This window comes from Chiloscyllium plagiosum, chromosome 11, assembly GCF_004010195.1.
Source record: "Chiloscyllium plagiosum isolate BGI_BamShark_2017 chromosome 11, ASM401019v2, whole genome shotgun sequence".
Classification (NCBI taxonomy): domain Eukaryota; kingdom Metazoa; phylum Chordata; class Chondrichthyes; order Orectolobiformes; family Hemiscylliidae; genus Chiloscyllium; species Chiloscyllium plagiosum.
Window position 1 is genome coordinate 64,913,172 of NC_057720.1, and position 20,209 is coordinate 64,933,380.

At 38.6% G+C, this 20,209-nt stretch overlaps 1 protein-coding gene across 5 annotated transcripts in view; it reads left to right on the plus strand.

Moving 5' to 3' along the window:
- Positions 1–20,209, plus strand: part of soat1 (sterol O-acyltransferase 1) — a 105,608-nt gene that overhangs the window by 45,389 nt on the left and 40,010 nt on the right. For 4 of the 5 annotated variants that reach the window (XM_043699579.1, XM_043699578.1, XM_043699580.1 and 1 more), the window contains exon 3: positions 18,978–19,036. The exons of the other annotated variant lie outside the window; for it this stretch is intronic. In XM_043699579.1, the coding sequence (XP_043555514.1) occupies positions 18,978–19,036 (59 nt within the window). The remainder of the gene's footprint in view (positions 1–18,977; positions 19,037–20,209) is intronic. 5 annotated transcript variants of the gene reach the window in all.

The window sequence follows — 20,209 nt, forward strand, 5'->3', positions numbered from 1 at the left end:
GCAGGCTGGCATCTCAGTTTGGAGGTATGTCTGGTGCTGCTCCTTTCTATATGTTGCTGTATCCTCATTGAACCAGAATAGTCTTCTTACTCAATAATAATGAAAAATTGAGGTATAGGTTGGGTCATGGCATTACATTTTGTGCTATTCAGTGTCATCATAGATGATCTACAGTGTCTTGTGGATGTCTAATTTTGAGTCTATCCAACTCAGTATTGCAGTGCCAGGCAACAACTGGAATGCATTCATCTGTATGAAAATCGGCTCTGTATTTGCAAGGAATGGGTGGTGATCACTTCTACCATTATTGTCATGGAAGGATGCCTCTGACAGTTGCAGTGAGGATGATGTCAAGTAGATTTTCTCAAGTTAATTCTCTCACTTATCTTCTACAGCCCCAGTCTGTCAGCTACATTCTTCCGTGATTCAGCCAGCTTGATCAGCAGTGGTACTACCTGATCATGGATGCTCCAGACTTCCCACCTAAAATATATTTTGCTCTTGTCACTGAGTTTTTTTTTAACAAATCATATCATATTCAATTGAATCATTAGCTAAGTGAGGACAGTAGGTGCTGCAAGCAGGATGTTTTCCTGTGCCATCTGCTAAAACATCTCCTGGAGCCAGGACCAATATTGAAAACTTCCAATGCTGGTCTATCCTAACTGTACACCAGTATGCTGTCACATCTGGTGGGATTGTTCAACCTGCAGGACAGGATATACTCTGGGATGTATCGAACAGTTTGGGACATGGTTGCTAAGTAGATGCTATTCTCAGCACCTTCGCACAATACAATTTCACAATTGAAAAATCTCCCACATGTTACTGAAGAGAATTTGACAGGATTGACCCTGGGCTCTGTTATTCCTCACTAAGGTAGCACACTGTAAATCAAGTCCTGCTGTTCATGGATTGTCACAGAAATTAGATATTTTTTTAAAAATGCACAATTCTTTAACTTGGCTTGCAAACCCAGATTTACAGTTTTCATTACTTAGAAATAAATAGACTGCAGCTACAAGTAATCAATTATGAACTATTAGCATATGACTCTACTTGTTAGATGTCTAACTCTTCCTTGTACACATGAAACAAAAATGATGGCTGTTTTGGAGGGGTGGGGGGGGGGGGACGACTGGGATGACAGATCAGTGGTTTCTGTTCATACATTTGCTGAGATAATTCTTATACTGCTTGTGCAAGTCAGAATGCTGCTTTTCGGTGCACAAATATTTATTGCTCCCGTAAGTCTAGTTGTCTTGTTCAATTTTTTTTTTTGCTTTGACAGGACAAATAGATAAGAACACTAAAGTATTTACAACTTGGTCGTGCCGGTGTCGGATCCGGGTGGACAAAGTTTTTTAAAAAAACATACAACACCAGGTTGTAGTCCAACAGATTTATTTGGAAGCACTAGCTTTCGGAGCACTGCTCCTTCATCAGGTCGTTGTGGAGGACAAGATCATGATCACAGATTTTATAGCCAAAGGAGTTTATACCCAATCTAAAATTGTTTAGCGTATCACATGTCTGCGATACTGGACTCCTTTGCCTGTAAAGTCTGTGGTCATGATCTTGTCCACCACATTTGCCTGATGGAGTGGCATTCCGAAAGCTAGTGCTTCCAAATTAACCTGTTGGACTATAACCTGGTGAAGTATTTATAGGCATTTTTACATTTAATTCCAAAATGTTGTTGTCTTTTTAAAAGAACTGCCACAGTAAATATGACGTGGGTGTTAATTCAGTGACTTACAAACTCCCATGTGAAGCCATTGGAATTTTGCACCTGTTGTGTTAAGGGGATCAAAAGTAGGAATTGAGTTTAGAGCTAAAAAGAAGGCTGACCATTCTCTCCCCTGAATCCTGACTGGATCCTTAACAAATAGTTACTTTCTGGCTGTTCCAGACAGCTTCATAGTAGGTGCCATTTTATTCTGCCTTGTTGAATCAATATTTGGACATACTTTAAGACTGAAAATTGACTTGTACAGGAGGTCAGTGAATGTTGGAGTAAATGTTTTAGATGAGAACTCCATCAGACTGTTCTCATTCCATAATGTTTGCAGCAGCAATTGAACTAAATTTGGAGTAGTAATCTTATTTAAAAGCTTTTGTTTAAGCAAATATTGCCAGTGGTTCATGCAAGCTCAAACCCTTGATCCTACTGAAATCTCACTTGTGTTCACAGTATAGTGTAGAGTCACAGAGTTTCTGTTGTGCAACTTGCTTTAGTCTTCCTGTCGTCAGCAATGTGACCTGTATACACATTACCCTTTCAAACCGTTTAGTGCGGAGGAGTGTTTCAGTACAATCTTTTTGTGGATGTGACTCATGTCTTAAGTTGGTCAGAACTTGTAAGTGAGCCTGTAAACTTCATTTTGTTTTGGCTTGAAGTTCCTCATTGAGTATATAGCGTATGATGAAAACACTTGAGTACCACCTTCACTATGGAGTAGTTCAGTCACAATGTTGGTATCCTCCAGTGGTCTGTTTAAAAAAAATCACTTTTTTGAGCCATTTGTCTCCAGCACCTCAAATCAAATATGTTCCTCTTCTGTTAAAATTCCTTCATGACCACAGCTCTTAGAATGTCTAGAATCTCTCTCAGCATTGCAACACCTGCAATCTTTAGTCCTTTGATTCTGGCTTTTTGCACAGCCTTCATTCCTTTTCCAAAAACTATTGGTTAAAGTGTCTTCATCTGTCTCAGCACTCTGTCCTGGAATTCCCTCCCAACTCTGTTTCTTAATTTCTTAAGGTCTGCATCTGAGATCTAAATTTGGTTAACCCTTCTAACCTGGTGTCAATTTCTGTATCTTGCTTCTGTGAAACATTTTGGGACATTTGTTATGTTGCTTTTTAGTCAGTGTTTCCAGGGCTCTTCATTGTTTCCTCTTCCACTTTTTGGCGTTGGTTTCCTCTGGGAGAGGTGTTGAAGCTCAGGTTGGCTGTGCTTAATGAATGTAACCTCATTTTGATTATAATTTTAAATAGGAGCATCACGTCTATTCTGACATTGAACATGATCGTTGCTGATCCTGTACCTCAAAATCATATTACCACTCTCTTGTCATATCTCTTGTATCCTTCTGAAATCTATTTCATTAATATGTTCAGTGACTTCACAGCATATTGAAATATAGAATTCCAGAGGTTTACCATTTTCTCCTCCTCAGTCCAAAATAGCATATCACACATCCTGAGACTGTGACTACTTATTCTTGATGCTTTGGCTTGGGAAACGTTATTTCTGTATCCATTTTGTCCAGCCCTGTCAGTTGTTTTGCATTTCATGGTGATTCCCTCATGTTGTTCTATATTCCAGTGAATACAGTCCCATTCGACCCAAGCTCTTTGGACAAATCTGCTATCCCTGGAATCAGTCTCATGAACCTTTGCTGTACTCCGCCTATGACAAGTGTATCACGTGTAAGAAGATCAAAAGTGCATCAGCATTCCAAGTGTAATCTCCCCAAGGCCCAATGCAGCTTCATTAAGACTGCTTTGCACCTCTACTTAAACCTGATTGTAATAAAAATCGGGAAACCAAATGATATGCTAACTGCTTTCAGGGTGTTCTTCTATAGCATGTGCGATAATGCGATTGAAGAACTTAGACTGTTATTTTCAGAATGTGAAATTTCCTTACCTCTTTGGCTATTACGTGATTCTGGCCTCAGTAGATTAGATGGCGCAATTATTGTGATTTCTTTTATAACGCAAGATTGCATGAGAGTGGATCTATCGTGTTATATCAGACTGTGCTGCACTTGCTTTCAATAACTGGTGTACAAGGACACCCAAAACCCTTTCTCGATAATTATTTTCAAATCTATAATCATTTAAGTTCTACTTTGCCATGCTGTTTTTCATACCGAAGTGGGCAACTTCATACTTACCCATATTATATTGCATCTACCATGCATTTATTCATTTGTTCAACTTGTCTAAATTGTCCTGAAGCCCCTCTATGGCCCACTAAAACAGTGAGCCAGTTTGGCTTTTTGATGTTCTCTTAAATTGTATATCAGTCTCATCTGGCATGAAGTTTTTATTTTATTTATTAAGTATCAGTGACTGACTGTTAAGCAGCCAGAAGCGTGAATAAGTATATGGTTCTTTAAGATTTGAAGTTTTGAGATATTCAACCATGGGTAAAGTGTATTTGTATTTGCCTTTCTCTTAATTTGTCTTTTTTTTCCTTCACTCCAATCATTCTTTCCCCCTCTTCCTGTAACTGGATTCATATTGAATTCACCTTTCATTCCTTTTTAATGAGGATATTTTCTAACCTTGAAACTTGATTGTTTAAGGAGATAGCCTGATGGTGACCCTGCTCTGTCTCAATCGTTTGCTTTTCTTGTGCCATGATCAGCTTGCTGTATCAACCATGTTTTGTGCTTCTTTGAGCTGAAGGCTACAGAACAATCTGTATTGGCAGATGTTGTCAGATGCTCTGCGACAGCAAAATCTAACTTCAATTTCTTTTCCAGTACTCCTACTCTAATATGTAAATTTTGAATTGTTAATTTTAATAACATATTTCCATTGAGTAACAAACCAATCTTTGAGCAGTCAGCCACTTAATGTTTGCTTCTATCAGATTTAGTCTGTGTGTTTCTTCAAAAACGTCAGTCTTTTAAAATGATTTTTGAATTTTATGACTATACTTGTGTCCTTCGCAGGCTTCTTTTTTCAAATGAGCATTCGTTGAATTTGGTCTCGCCACGCTGTGTATATGCATTTTTGTCCGAGCTGATTATGGTTTTTTTTTCTTTGGGTTATGTTGTTATTGGATATGGCGAACTTTGTCCTTTTTGGTTGTGTTTTAATGAAATCTTTTAGTTTTCAGTTGAGGGTCCTTTTGGATTTAATATCCCAGATTCCTAACCTTAACGGAAGATGCTGACTTCCTTGAAGCCCGCCCCTATGGTCATTGGCAGTGTCCCCAACTCAGGATCAGGAACCTTGGGTTGGTGTCCCCACTGGGATAAAACAATACCACCGGAAAGGCGGATTTAAACAAAATTACAGGGAAACTCTCTTCTTTTTCATTAGAAACAGCAGTCACCTTGAGGATGGTGAGAAGAATATGGTGAATTGGTGACAAGATGTATGGATATCATTAAGAACTGGTGGTGTTCATAACCTCTTCCTTTGGTGGGAATTGCAAATGTGATCAATGTTAGGGATGGGCAGTCCAAATTTACGAGAAATGGATAATTGGCTGATTGACCTGCTAAAGCTAACGGAAGACATTAGTAGAGGACTGTGCAGAGAGAGCTGAGCAGGTTTCAGTACCAGATTGGGAAAATGTGGAAAATCAAGTGCTTTCTTGAGAATAGACTTTTGTTTAGTCTCTGAAGTGAAAAAAGCTGAGCATGTTTGTATGTTTTGGCAAAGTCTCACGTGGAACTAAGAATTAGGAAGTGGTATATTAAGATTTTCAAGTTACAATTATATGGGCTTATCAATATTAAATCAGCAGTGTTTGCCTTGTTTCTTTCCTTGTACAGGAAACTTTTGTTTAAAATGTAAAACCTTGTTGCACAATTCATTTGGGTAACATTTGCAAGTTATTTATATTGAAGTTGATGATCCAAAGAGAGAGACCACTAATAGCTTATGTGCCTGAGTTGATAATCTTGAGTTAACACTTTGTGGTGTAAAATTATGTCCCAATACATGTGTTACATTATGATTCACACATGTATTGGGCCAAGCAGTGGAATGTGGTGAAACGGTTAAAAATTATGTCCCAATACATGTGTGAATCTAACCGGAATGGAGGTGTTGCTTAGTCCCGTGTGAATCTTATTACACACCTCCCCGTGTGAATCTTCTTATCTGTATGTAACCAGAATGGAATGTGTTTTTTAGCCTTGCTCTGCTGTTCACATGAATGTTTACATCTGGAAAAGAGTATATCAGCTGGAAAAGTCTCCAGTTCGGGGAGTCTGCTCCGGGGTTGCGTTTAACCGCCGAGCGTGGGTTGTTGGCAACCGCTCTACGAGAACTGACGGCTCCCAGTTCCGGTAACATGTAGAGTGAGTATAAGCTAGACCCGTTGTAAGTATGAGACCTGGTTGTGGCGACGCTGCGGGGAATAAAATGCTCATATTCTAGCAGACTCGCCTCTTGGTCGTTTGTTCTGTGTCAGACTACTCTCCTACGAACCTGACCTTGAGAATTTTTTAAAACACACTTTTGCTGTTACTAACTGATTTAGTTAGCAATGTAGATTTGTGGACATGGTCTTTGATATTTCAGTAGATGCAAGGAGATTTTAATAAATTGTAGTAAATGGGTTTTCAAGGTGCTTGATCAAGTGTTGCATTGGTGGATATCATAAATTTGGGGAAGTGTTATACAGTAGTGTGTGACTTCATTGAAATCAGACGCAGCAGAAAACTATTGAGGTACCATTTTGGTTGAAACTGGTTTTGCTGAGGAATCCAACTGAGAGGACACTATCTATGTTACGTGTCTCACAGCAATGTTCACCTCTGCAGTTTTCATTCAATATTGTCCTGAAGTCTTGGTCGACATTATATAATCAAGTGTCTGGAGTGGAACTTTGCCACTATTGGACCAAGGCTAATATAAAAATCTAGACTTATTTATTTAATCAATAAATTAAAACAAACTAATGAGACCAAGGCACGGTCAGTAAAATAATGGCTTGGGCAGATATAAATGCATGATAAATCTAAACATCCAGAATATGTATGTATAATATGAATTTTGATATAAAAATATATAGATGAAACTATGAAAAGAGGAGAGGAGCAGGTCAGATGCACAAATCATGAATGGGAATATTGAATATGAAAGCAGAGGTGATAAACCAAAAGAAATTTCTGCTTTTGAGTTAAAGTTGGTTACCTTTCAAAGGAAAAGATTTTGAGGGCATGATGCATAGAAGAAATGCATTAAGCTTTTGGGATAAACATTTTATAATCAACCTGCTCGGAGATATTATGACACATGTCTTGAGCAGGTGGGTCTTGAAGTATAATTTGGTGTTGTGATTTTTTTAAATTAGTCAGAGGGAGAATTTCTTCAGAAGAAACAGAAATTCATTAAGGCTCCTTTTAAAGGGAGGTGAGAGTCTAGTCGAGAATGGAGAATTTCCTGGTTACTTTTAGTCTTTTATTTGGATGTATGACTTTGTCTGGTTAGTGCTCGTGAGCTATGATGTGATTGGAATTGGATGAAAAGGGTGATTGAACTTGACTGAGAAATTACCACAGTTGAAATGATCAGATTACCATTAATACCTATAGAAGAGCTGAGGCATTCCAGTATGCCAGTTTCCTAATTATGTCAGTGAGAGTTCAATAAAACAAGAGAGAAAAGAAAATCAGGTAATGGTGACAGACCAATCTGCTTATCCATTTATCTGACGTTGTGTAGATGGACAGTTATTCATACTGTGATTGACAAGAGCTGCATCAGGCAAGGATCCAAGCCAAGCAAGTTACAAGCTGCATTACTTCCAGTCATTGGGCTTTTAGGATAACCAAATAATTTTGGTGCCCCACCCCCACCCCGAATCTCTCTCCATCTGAACTTGGACATATGTTTGTGTTCCTTCTTTATACCACTATTGCAGCATTACCTGAATATGTTAACGCAAGATCTGCGGTAGTTGAAAATAGAAGCCCCATGTCTGTTTTAATGTCTGTCCTCCTCCCCCCTCCTCTTGTCCTTTAAATTGTTAGTTCCATATCTCAAGAATTGAATAATTTATTAAACTGGTAATGTCTGTGAACAGACAATTACATTTACGGTCAAAACTGAAATTTTGTGGGATCAATTTTGAAGTTTGAGCATTAAGCATGAACAGTTCTGCAATAATATTACCATTAAGTTGTCCTTAGCTTGGGAATCTCTAAATGGGAATGATTGGAAATTGCTTGATCCCTTGAACTATTGTATGAGTCAAATGCATGCTTATCTGGATGGAGAATAGTTCTAAAGGTGACTAAGCCCAGAAAGCTTTTCTTTCTCTGGCAATTATGTTTCTCAGTCACTAGTGTTTGTTCTCTTGCAGTTCCTCCAAGATCCCATGGGGTATGGACAATGGTGACAGTTGTGTAGAAAATTACATGACATTTCATGCAGTAAATTACCCATTGTGCCTTTTGGAGTTATGAACTGCTGCATTATCTTGGCATCATGTTGCTACTTGAGCTTTGCTCTTATAGTCTGAAAGCAAAATTGGAACTTATCAATTGACTTATAACGTTCCATTTGGTTGCAAATGGTAAAAGTACAAAAAGATAAACCGTTTAATAATGTTTTGCTTTATGTTGCAATTTGAGTTTTGTTCATGTGATGGAGGTCACATGAAGATAAATATTTTGTCAGTTCCCTTTCAAAATACTAAGTTATTTTGCATGGTAGGCTATTTGTGTAATTTTGGAGGCAAGGTTTTTCCAGGAGGTATGTTGGATATTTTTAAAAGCTCTACTAGAGGTAATACAATGACATTGGGAATAATAAATGTTTTGAATTGGAACCTTTTTTGTTGAGGTGGTGAACTTCAGTTGAGGTAATGTAGGAGCTTTCAAAATGTTTATGTTTGGCAAAGGTACAGTACTATTTTCGTGAGCTGAAATTGTAAGAACCAAGGAAGAAGTTGAAGTTTTGAAATGAAATGCTTCATTCCAGATGAGAGAGGAATATGATTTTAAAAAATCGAATAAATATTTCCAAAGGAAAATTGAATTCAAATGCAAGGGTTGAAACACATTATTTAGTAATGGTTTTATTTAATTCTATGTTGAAATACAAGAGGGATCGAGGTGTGCTAACCTAACTGAAATATGCTGTTTCACATTTCTGGCTAAAGGTTGTAAAGACTGTTTACTGTTACTGTTCTATACAGAGTTAATATTTATTGTACCACACTGACAAGATGTTCAGAAATGCTGTTAAGGATCTGTTAACTGGAAAACTGTTTATAAAATAGTTGAGAGCCATTGAGTCATACAGCACTGAAACAGACCCTTCAGCCCAATGCATCCATGTCGTCCAGACGTCCCAATCTGACTTAGTCCCATTTGCTAGTGTTTTCCCATATCCCTCTAAACCCTTCCTACTCATGTAGCCATCTAGATGCCTTTTAAATTTTGTAATTGTACCTGCTTCCACCACTTCCTTTAGCAGCTCATTCCATACACTCATCATGCATGAAAAAAAGTTACCCCTCAGATCCTTAAATGTTTTCCTTCTCATTTAAGCCTTTGCACACTCCTCTGCTACCCTGGAGAGAAAGACCTTGGCTTTTTGCTATGTCCATGCCCTTCATGATTTTTTCAGTCTCTCTAAGGTCACCCCTCTGCCGCCAACTCTTCAGGGAAACCAGCCCCACCCTACTCGACCTCTCTCTATAACTCAAACCCTCCAGTTCTGGCAACATACTTGTAAATCTTTTCTGCACTTTCTCAAATTTAACAACATCTTCCCTATAGAAGGGAGACCAGAATTGAGTATTGTATTTCAAAAGTGGCCTCACCAATGTCCTGTACAGCCACATCCTGAAATCCCAACTCCTATGTTCAGTGCACTGACCAATGAAGGCAAGTGTGCGGTAGATTTTTTTTTTATGAAGTGCTAAGTGCATGGAATATGTTGCCAGAAGAGGTAGTGGATGTGGATACAGTAACAACATTTAAGAGACATGTTCACAGGTATACGAATAGGCAGCGAATAGAGGGATACTGGCTGCATAGAAGCAAAAGCTTGCTTATTTAGAAAGGCATTGTGTTGATGCAGCCTTGATAGGCCAAAGAGCCTGTTCCTGTATTATACTGTTCTTTGATCTTTAGGTCTCCTATATTCACATTCAAATCATTTATATAAATGATGAAAAGCAGTGGACTCAGCACTGATCATTGTGGCACACCACTGGTTACAAGGCCTTCGGTCAGGAAAAAACAAGCTTCCACCACCATTGTCTGTCTCCTACCTTCAAGCCAATTTTGTGTCCAATTAGCTATCTGGTAAAGCTTTATCCTAAAGATGGTTTTTGCTTAATTTTCAAAGATTGGTACCTATCTGATCTTTACTTATCAACGTAACAGTACCTGCCATTTTTTCTTTGCAACATCCAGCAGCAGCTTAATAGTATTTTGTCTTGAGATAAGGCATTTATCCATGCGAATGTTTCCATATTTTGAATCCCTTTACACGTCTAAGAAATATGAGCTGAAAATGTGTTGCTGGAGAAGCGCAGCAGGTCAGGCAGCATCCAGGGAACAGTAGAATCGACGTTTCGGGCATAAGCCCTTCTTCAGGAATGCCCCACGTCTAAGAAATATACCCTGGTGACAGTATAGTACCTTCATAAAATTAAATCTCTGAAGCAATTATTTGCAATTTCAATTTGATTTAACCTACAGTGGCATTTGGAAAACTAAAAGATTGGAATGCCTGAAATGAAAACAAAGCACCAAAAAGATTAGTTTTGGTAAGCTTCTATTTTGCTTTCATTTCAGATTTCTAACACACATTAGATTTGATTCCCTACAGTGTGGAAATAGGCCCAACCAGTCCACACTGACCCTCCGAAGAGTAACCCACCCAGAATCATTTCCCTCCAACTAATGCATCTAACACTATGGGCAATTTAGCATGGCCAATTCACCTGACTCGCACATCTTTGGATTGTGGGAGGAAACTGGACCATCCGGAGGAAACCCACACACGGAGAATGTGCAAACTCCGCACAGTCACCTGAGCCTGAAATCGAACCTGGGACCCTGATGCTGTGAGGCAGCAGTGCCAACCACTGAGTCACCGTGCTGCCCCAAAATCTTTAGCCGTGTTGGTTATGACGACTTGAGATTGCTGAGATTCAAATTTTGAGAAGTAAATTCATTGTCTTTTTTATGTTCCCAGGTTTTGTCATTGTTTCCTTGGGATTTTCAAAGGCATTTGCTACTCTGAAATCACTTCCATTGGAAGACAGATTGATTTCTCATTGTGAAAGCAAAACATCATCTCTTTGGCACAGTAGTTAAGTAGAATTTGCTAACCAGACACAGCAGGACTGTGGTTAAATTTTGGCTATATGCAGTGATCTTGGTAGAAGGGACATAACAAAGCAGTTAAATGAAATTTGAGTGTATTAACTTCATGAAGTTATGCCATGAATTTGAGACATAGCATGCTATCATGCAGCTTTGAAAATTGTCCTGCAGTTGGAGTAGTGCTTTGATTTTATCACAATGATTGATTGCTATGAATGTTCACTTGCACAAGATGTATCACGTCTGTCTGGTTCTCCTTCCAGCATACAGTTGGGTTCTGCTTGGCATTTGCCATGACATCTCGCATGGAGCTGCTGGCAATTGAGTTTTATTTCTGGCCTGGAGTACCTCATCCAGTTGTTGCTTTGACAATAGTAAAATCTCTGTTGTTTGGCTAGTGTTTCTAAAATCTGGTATTTTTCTCCATTGTATACAGAACTTGAGGAAATAAACAAGATAGTGAAGGACACAGATTTGTTTGTCAGTAAACAAATTCTGCTTTCCCTTTAAATGTTAACCAAAAACAGGCCACAGCAGTTAAAATGACAATATCATGATGCATGGTGACTTTGTATTACTTGTTTTTATTCCTAAAATACACTTAACTGTGTGTGGATTCCCATTCAGCCACACGACCCTAAAAGGTAACTTATCAGTCAGACTTGCTTTGAGTACTGCATTTCATTTGTATCAAAGGTGAACTCTTGATTTTTCCTTCCACTCCTTCCTGCAATAATCATTGTGTTTTGAATTTTCAGCAGTATGTAGTCTTCATTTTTTTTCCCCTCGTTTTCCTTTTGTCGTACACCTTGGGAATTAAAATGCATTGGGTTTCTGCTTTCCCTATTTTGGTTTTGAAGAACAGAGATCACCTCCGTTCTGACCAACATGCTTGTGTAGTGTAAGATGCTTTCTATGTTGTTAAGATGTCGATGGGAAGGCCATATGTGTGATACAAAAGGGCAGTTACTTTGAACACTGTAAAAGTAGAATATGGATGCTATGAAAATAGGAAACAAGTTTTTTTAAAAACAAACCTCACACATACTTTCCACCCAACAATTCGATGGTTGTCCCTCTTTCAGTCCCTCTGGACTTGTTCGCTACTATCAGCCACAAAGTGTGTATAGTTTTTGTTTAAAAACCAACTAATACTGACTTCAATCAGATTAGGTGTGACACTTCAATAAAATGGGGCCTGTAAAACTGCCTGTTGTAACTTTTTTCACTGGATTTTGTTGACCGTGATGTAGAGTGTTATTGTTAATAGATTACCTGCGTAGTTGTCAGTTGAAAAGGCAGAACAGTGCCAATTGGGTGAGACTGGTGTTTAATTTGACAAGTTTAGGTTTCTCATTTTGCGCTCTCATTTGTGTCCTGATTTCATCAGTGGGGATCAAAGCTTATAAGAGTAAGTGTGAATGGATCAGGTAACTTGCATGTGGATTTCAGCCAACAGCAGCCCCAAATCTGCTATGAATGCAATAGGAAAATTAGAAGTTAATCCTGAATCATTGTGGTTACCTCAACTTGTGTGAGATTGTGGATCTGCAACTGACTGCCTTACGTGTGTACCCTGTGACATAGAAAAAACACCCCTCTAATTATGTGTACTCCTTGACTTTCAACTCAGTGCATAATTTATAACATTTTGCATAAATTACAGGTTTGCTTTTTTTTTGAGGGAACACAGTCGTATCCAGTTTAAGCAATAGTAACCATTCCTATACATCTTGTTCTTTTATTATTTTGCATGTTGTCAGAACAATTCAAGACAGGCACTGATATTTGTTTAAAGCAGTTGTAGACTTTTCCTCTTTGGATCGTGAAATTGGTGGTGTTTTAATCCTTCCTTACCCTGCTCCCACAGCTGTGACTAGTTTTTAATGAAAGTGAATTGTGAAGCTTTTCAGCCCTCATTGGCAAGGCATGTTGTTGCAGGCTGAAGGAACCAGATGTAACCTTTACATGAAAGCATTTGGACTGCATTGGTCACTCTTCATTAAATTCCCTGTTATTTTCAACCTCTCCTCCTCCACAAAAATAAATAATTGTACTTAGCACAAAAAGAATTACCAGAAGTTGTCATGTGATTTTGCATTCATGGATTGCGGGCAAGATTTACAATGGCTGACTAGTATGAAGTACAACCCTTGATGTGTTCTGTCTGGGAATGGAATATAATTAATTTTGTTGAAGATGTTTTTAATTTGCAAAATGTATTCCTGCTGCTTGATCAACCTTACGTTTTAGATTTATTTTGTTTTCCTCTTTAACCAACAGAAGAAAAAGTAAACGTGATGCAAAAATGAGTTTGCCCTCCATCCTTTCACTAGTATATATTAAAAGTGACTTGTTACTTCTGAATGGTATTGAGCAGAGGAAGCGAAAGTTATAGCCATCTCCTTTTCAGCGTCTCTAGTGTATTTGAGACACCTCTCAAATTTAAGGTTGGCTGTTATTAATTCAGATACTGATTGACCTCATCCATCATTATCCATCTTTACTCTTCCTTCTCTGAACTCCACAACACACTGTCAGTTCAAGTTGCTGTACTTATAGTTAATTCCATAGTGCATTGTAAATTAGTATTGGATTTTCTGGCCTTATGGAACCATGATGTCAGTGATGTGCAGCAGTTGCACTTTGAAGGAAGCGTTGTTCCCTCTTCTACTCCCATGCTTTCTTTGTGCATTGAATACTCACATGTAGGATTTCAAAGAATCCGTTTTAAGTAGAAATCTATCTAATTTGAATACTGTAGATGAGTTCTAGATAACTGTGTCACTGGTTCTTAAACCCACAAAGCTGATGTCAAATGCTGCTCGTGGAGAATGAATGAATAAGTTAGGAATGTTTTTCTTTAAAAATAGATAATGAAAATTGCAGCATTCAAGACTTTGTCCCACTTGCTAGTTCCCACATTCTTGTCCTCCACGCTAAAGCCTCAGATTATGCATTTCTCCTTTTTCAACATTTTGCTCTAAGTTTTGAGCAACTTTTGACTACGAGTTACACTAGAAAACTTCGACTAGGTTTTTAATGCAGACTTAATTAACTGATTTGTAACTTGGAATAAAGAAACGTAATTATCTTGACAATAAATTGTCCTTGTACACGTTCCTTTCTAGAGATTATCTTCTGATCCTCATGGTAATTAAATTAATTTGACATGATGTAATGCATTTAAACTGCTTTTTTTTAAAACTTAGTTTTTTAAAAACTTGATGGCATTACATCAAAATGATTTTCATGTGCCTGTTGCAGGAAATGCAAATTTAAGATTGTATAACAATCTTTTTGTCATTGATAATGACAGGCATGATTTATAATTAAATTAGGGTTGTCACTAATGGACTCTTTGCAAAGTTTATGTGATGATAATCTCCTTGTGTGCAATGAATCTGGTGATGTTCAGCAGGATTACAGACCCCATTAACTTAGCAATGTTAACTTTGGCAGCTTTTTTAAAAAAAAGTCTTTCATTACCTAGTGTCTCTGCAAGTAAGTTTAAAAGTATTGTGAATCTACTTATGTTTTTAAAAAAGCTATAGGATTTTGAAGAGAAGGGTGAGCGACTTATATTTGAGGTTATTAGAGACTAAGTAGCTGAAGGATAGGGAGGGAAAGTTTTCATTTCTTTGCCTTTAAAAGCATACGTTCAAAATGGATTCTGGAATGACATGATAAGCCACTGAGAGAGGAGGACTTGCTTAGCTTATGAAAGATAAATGTTGATATTTTTAACATTAGAATTGATGGTTGAACTGTGTTGACAATTGAAATGTAAACGTTACTGTGGAAAAGGATATGGAAGATATAGACTGTAGGGAAATAGATGGTGACATGTTGCAAAATGTCCAGATTACAGAGGAGGAAGTGCTGGATGTCTTGAAACGGTTAAAGGTGGATAAATCTCCAGGACCTGATCAGGTGTACCCAAGAACTCTGTGGGAAGCTAGAGAAGTGATTACTGGGCCTCTGGCTGAGATATTTGTATCATCGATAGTCACAGGTGAGGTGCGGAAAGACTGGAGGTTGGGCAAACATGGTGCCACTGTTTAAGAAGGGTGGTAAGGACAAGCCAGGGAACTGTAGATCAGTGAGCCTGACCTCGGTGGTGGGCAAGTTGTTGGAGGGAATCCTGAGGGACAGGATGTACATGTATTTGGAATGGCTAGGACTGATTAGGGATAGTCAACATGGCTTTGTGCATGGGAAATCATGTCTCACAAACTTGATTGAGTTTTTTGAAGTAGTAACAAAGAAGATTGATGAGGGCAGAGCAGTAGAAGTTTGCAGTAGAAGCGCCAGAGACCCGGGTTCAATTCCCGCCTCAGGCGACTGACTGTGTGGAGTTTGCACGTTCTCCCCATGTCTGCGTGGGTTTCCTCCGGGTGCTCCGGTTTCCTCCCACAGTCACAAAGATGTGCAGGGTCGGCTGAATTGGCCACGCTAAATTGCCCGTAGTGTTAGATAAGGGGTAAATGTTAGGGGTATGGGTGGGTTTCGCTTCGGCGGGTCGGTGTGGACTTGTTGGGCCGAAGGGCCTGTTTCCACACTAATCTAATCTAATCTAATCTAATCTAATCTAATCTAATCTATACAGTTAGTAAGTTTGCAGATGACACCAAAATTGGAGGTGTAGTGGACAGTGAAGAGGATTATTTCAGATTACAACAGGATCCGGACCAGATGGGCCAATATGCGAAGAAGTGGCAGATGGAGTTTAATTCGGGTAAATGCGAGGTGCTGCAAATAGACAAAGTCTTTTTTCTGGGATTGGGGAGTCCAGAACTAGAGGGCATAGGCTTAGGATGAGAGGGGAAAGATATAAAAGAGACCTAAGGGGCAACTTTTTCACGCAGAGGGTGGTACGTGTATGGAATGAGCTGCCAGAGGAAGTGGTTGAGACTGGTACAATTGCAACATTTAAGAGGCATTTGGATGGGTATATGAATAGGAAGGGTTTTGAGGGATATGGGCCGAGTGCTGGCAGGTGGGACTAGATTGGGTTAAGATATCTGGTCAGCATGGATGGATTGGACCGAAGGGTCTGTTTCCATGCTGTACATCTCTATGACTCTATATGCAGCTGTTATTTTATGACTTTTTAATCCTTGCATATTAAGTTATTTTTTCTTGAGATCTTTGCTCACTTGATGCAACTGCAATATGCCAACCTCTGTGAACAACAGCCAAAGTTTATTAAGTAAATACAATACCAACTTTGGAGAAACTCTTAACACGCTTCATCATGCTTGCGAAGCATGTGGAGAGGTCGTTCTGAACAAGGCAACCGTCCTTCCTTTATACAAAATCTTTACATCACAATCAGTGACGCCCACAAGATTGTACCCAACCAAACCCCCACAGTCACATGCCACTCAAGACGCAGTGATCCGACCATCTCCAGGAACAATATAATATAAATCATCCCTTAATGGTCATATCTGTTGCAAATCATTTTTTTAAACTCCAGGGAGTAGTCAGAATTCCAACTGTAATGTTCTTATTAATTTCTGAATGGCAGATGATGACAATGTAAATGGCTCTGAATGGCAAGGAAATGGCCATGTAAATGGCTCTGGATAATGGGAGATGATGTAAATTCCTTACACCCTACCTGTAGGTCAGTGGCATCCCACCCTAGCCTCAGGACATCCAATTTCCTGCAGGTCAGCAGAGCAAATTAATTCTTTAATATCTCATTCTCTCCTTTTATCATTCAATGATAACCACCTAGATGGGGATGAGAAAGGTGCTACCAATTTATTCATAAAAATCTTACTGCCAGTACTTAAGCAAGTTATTGACACACAACATGCAATGATTATAACAACAAAAATTACAATTCCATGCAGTAGGATAGGATTCTCTCTTGTGGGAAAAAAAAAGTTTACCAGTCAAGTTCTTAAATCCATTGTCTTTAGTGACCACTTTACCCCTCCAGGTTGAGTGAAAACAAGCCAGTTATCCAAAATCTCCTTCAGTAAAGTCCAACCTGAAAATAAAATTCAGTCTATTCCTGCATCACTCCATGGAGAAATCCTGAATTCTTGGTTAAGGGCAGTTAAATACTTAACAAAACTGATGAGACTTCCATCTATGTGAGATGCTTCAGTTGGAGGATACCAGCACATCTCAGCATGAGGTACAGCAGCAGGCTAGATGATTGCAGCATTCTTTGGTGCTTCTGCTCACACTCTGCTGTCAAATGTAACAAAACTAACTGGCTGTTTTGATGTTAGCTTGATTAGTGAACTTTCATATCCCTTAAATGATCGAAAGACAAGGTAAAGCTCATGTGATTTAATATCCGTAGGCTACTGACAAAAGTGTACCGACCTCCCCTTCGCTGTTGTTATCATCTTCACTTTTCATGCTCATGACTGGGGAGCTGATCGAATCCGTTGCATCAGGTTGTGGGGGGTGGTGGGCGGTGGTTTGAAGGCATGATTTACCTGTGAATGGAGAAATTCTAGAGACTGTTAGCTGCTGAAAGTATCTGTGTATTTCCCCCTAATGTAGGCAAAATTCATCTTTTTTCTTTGCACCTTAGAAATTAGTTAAAAGTCCAGTTTTACAGCAGATTCCTTTCACACATTTTTGTGCACTTCCATAAATGAGAAACAGAATACAAGTACAGTTGCCATAGTCTTTTTGCTTGCACTTAGTGTTTACTACTTGCATTTCCTGTGGTCTTTGAATAAGAAGCATCCATCTCTTGAGTGTTTTCCTTAAAAGATAAACAGCTGTAAAGACAGGCCTTCAGAGAACAGGACTACATGCGAGCTTCATGATCTGTATACAAACCCTTGGGTTTTCTAACAAAGCATGCATTTTAATTTTAATGATACTCATAGGCATTGAACCACCTAAGATTCAACTGATATCAAACTTGGTTCCATAGAATTCCTAAAACTTACCATTCACGTTCTGGGTTTGATTCATATATCCTACAGTAATGCACAACAGTGTACATCAATTAGCTGAAGCTAATCTAAGTTAGAACAACTAAATGCATGCTGAAATCCCAAGTTGAATACTCAAATTTCAAATATCTTCAAATTATTTCAAGTACTGCCGAGTTATTAGGACCATTGTTGAACTTTTATATCCTGCTTTTTAATAAAGAACATCAGACTTAAATCTTTAAAAATTAGTTGCTCAAATTAGGTTAATTCTAATCTTTAAATTATGTTTGAATAGTTGCTGTTACCAATCATCTCACTTGTCATGTAGTGAAGGGAAAAAGAAATAAGTAGGGTAATCTTGGAGGAAATATGAAGTTCCATAGGGAACAATTAAGACAAATGCCTTGCGCCATTTCGATCTATAATGCAAATTGAGCCTAATCTTGTTCTTGGCAAGTCCTCTGAGAATAATATTCCTCTGAACTTTTACTGAACAAAAAAGATAACTCCCTCCGTTCAAGTCAGAGAGGACAGGTGAATACAGGCCGTCCCCATGTTGCAAACAAATTCTTGAGTGCTTTCACGAGTCAATTTGTGCTCAAGTTGGAACACAATATAAAGGAGCCATTCATAAGTACAGGACCTATTTGCATGCCAGATCTTTACAATTTAGACCCCTGTATGTGATTGTGTTTGTAAGGACTTACAAATGCTCATACTTGCATTGAAGGATTACAGATATATAATGACAGAGCCCAAATTTACACGGTATGACACGTCACTTGTTTTAAGAGTGTAAGAAAGTGTATTATAAACCTGTTGGGGACATTTTTAATTTGGCAAGGACTGTTAGGAGTTTGAATAACAGCTGGCCGAATATTAGAAACGGCAATAGCAGTAATCACATTGGTGGAGCAGGCTTGATGGGCTCTTGTTTGAGGTACTGCACAGATGATCTTTTCTGGGGAAACTCATTTCATTCAGTTTGTGTAAAAAGATCTTTATTTCTTTTCAGGAAAAATAGATGCTGAATATGTGATAAATAGAAAGTTGCAGCTCAAGCACAAGGCTGAGGTAAGCTTTCTAATATTTGATTGAAATAATTTGCAACAAGATTAACTTTGGCCATTTTACCCTTTTTAACCTAATACAAAATTAGCTGAGTGATAGGAAACAGAGTAATGGTCATTGGATATTTTTCACGCTGGAGGAAGATTTATAATGCAGTTCCCCAGAAATTGGTATTGGATCCCTTGCTTATTATCCCTGATAATATTTCAGTATTTTGGTATATAGAGGCCAATCTTGAAGTGATAAAAAGATATTAACCTTGGAAGAATTGTGAACTATGAGGGGAGTGTGGAATTCCAAAAGACATGAGCAAGTTGGAGTGGGCAGATAGGTAGTAGGTGAGGTTCAGTGCAGAGGTGCATTGAGATACAATATGAAATAGGGGTTACATGTGCCGAGGGACCTGGGTATATCTGTGCGCAGGTCACTGAAGATGGACAAATGGAGAGAACAATTGATGAAGCATGTAGTGTTCTTACCTATGTTAATAGGGGCACATTGCTTTTTAAAAAAAGCAGAGAGGTACTGTTAAACTTGCATACCATTTGTTAGACGGCAGCTGGAGTGTTGTCAACTGTTGAAAGCACCATATTATAGAAAAGATGTGAATGTATTTTTGAGAACATTTAAAGTGATTACAAGAATGATTCTTGGAATGAGAAGCTTCAGCTATGAGGATATGTGGAAGAAATTGGGACTGCTCTCCTTGGAGAGCAAGAGGCTGACAGGAGATTTGAAAAAGATGCTCAAAGCCTTGACTGTGTTGGACAATAGTTGGGGAGAAGCTGTTCACACTGTAAATGGAACAAAATTGAGGGGCATAGATTTAAACTCATGCAAGTGAAGCGAGAGTAATGCATTAAGTCGTTTTCACTCAGCAATTAGCTAGGGTAGGAAATGCACTAATTGTAAGTGTGATGGCTGCGAGGTCAGCTGCGGTCTTCAATGGATCGTGGATGATGATTAGGATAGAAATGGTGTGCAGGGATATGGGGAAAAGGCTGGACTTAGGCAGTAAGCAACAGAACTGTTGCAGGCACCATGGGCTAATTGACTTACTTCTGTGCCATAACAGTTGATTGGGTTGAGTTCAAGTTTGCTATTTCCATGGAGGTGAAATGCATTGAAATTAAATAAGCCTGTTTCCTGTTGTTCAGTGTGTGGTGTTGTCTGTTT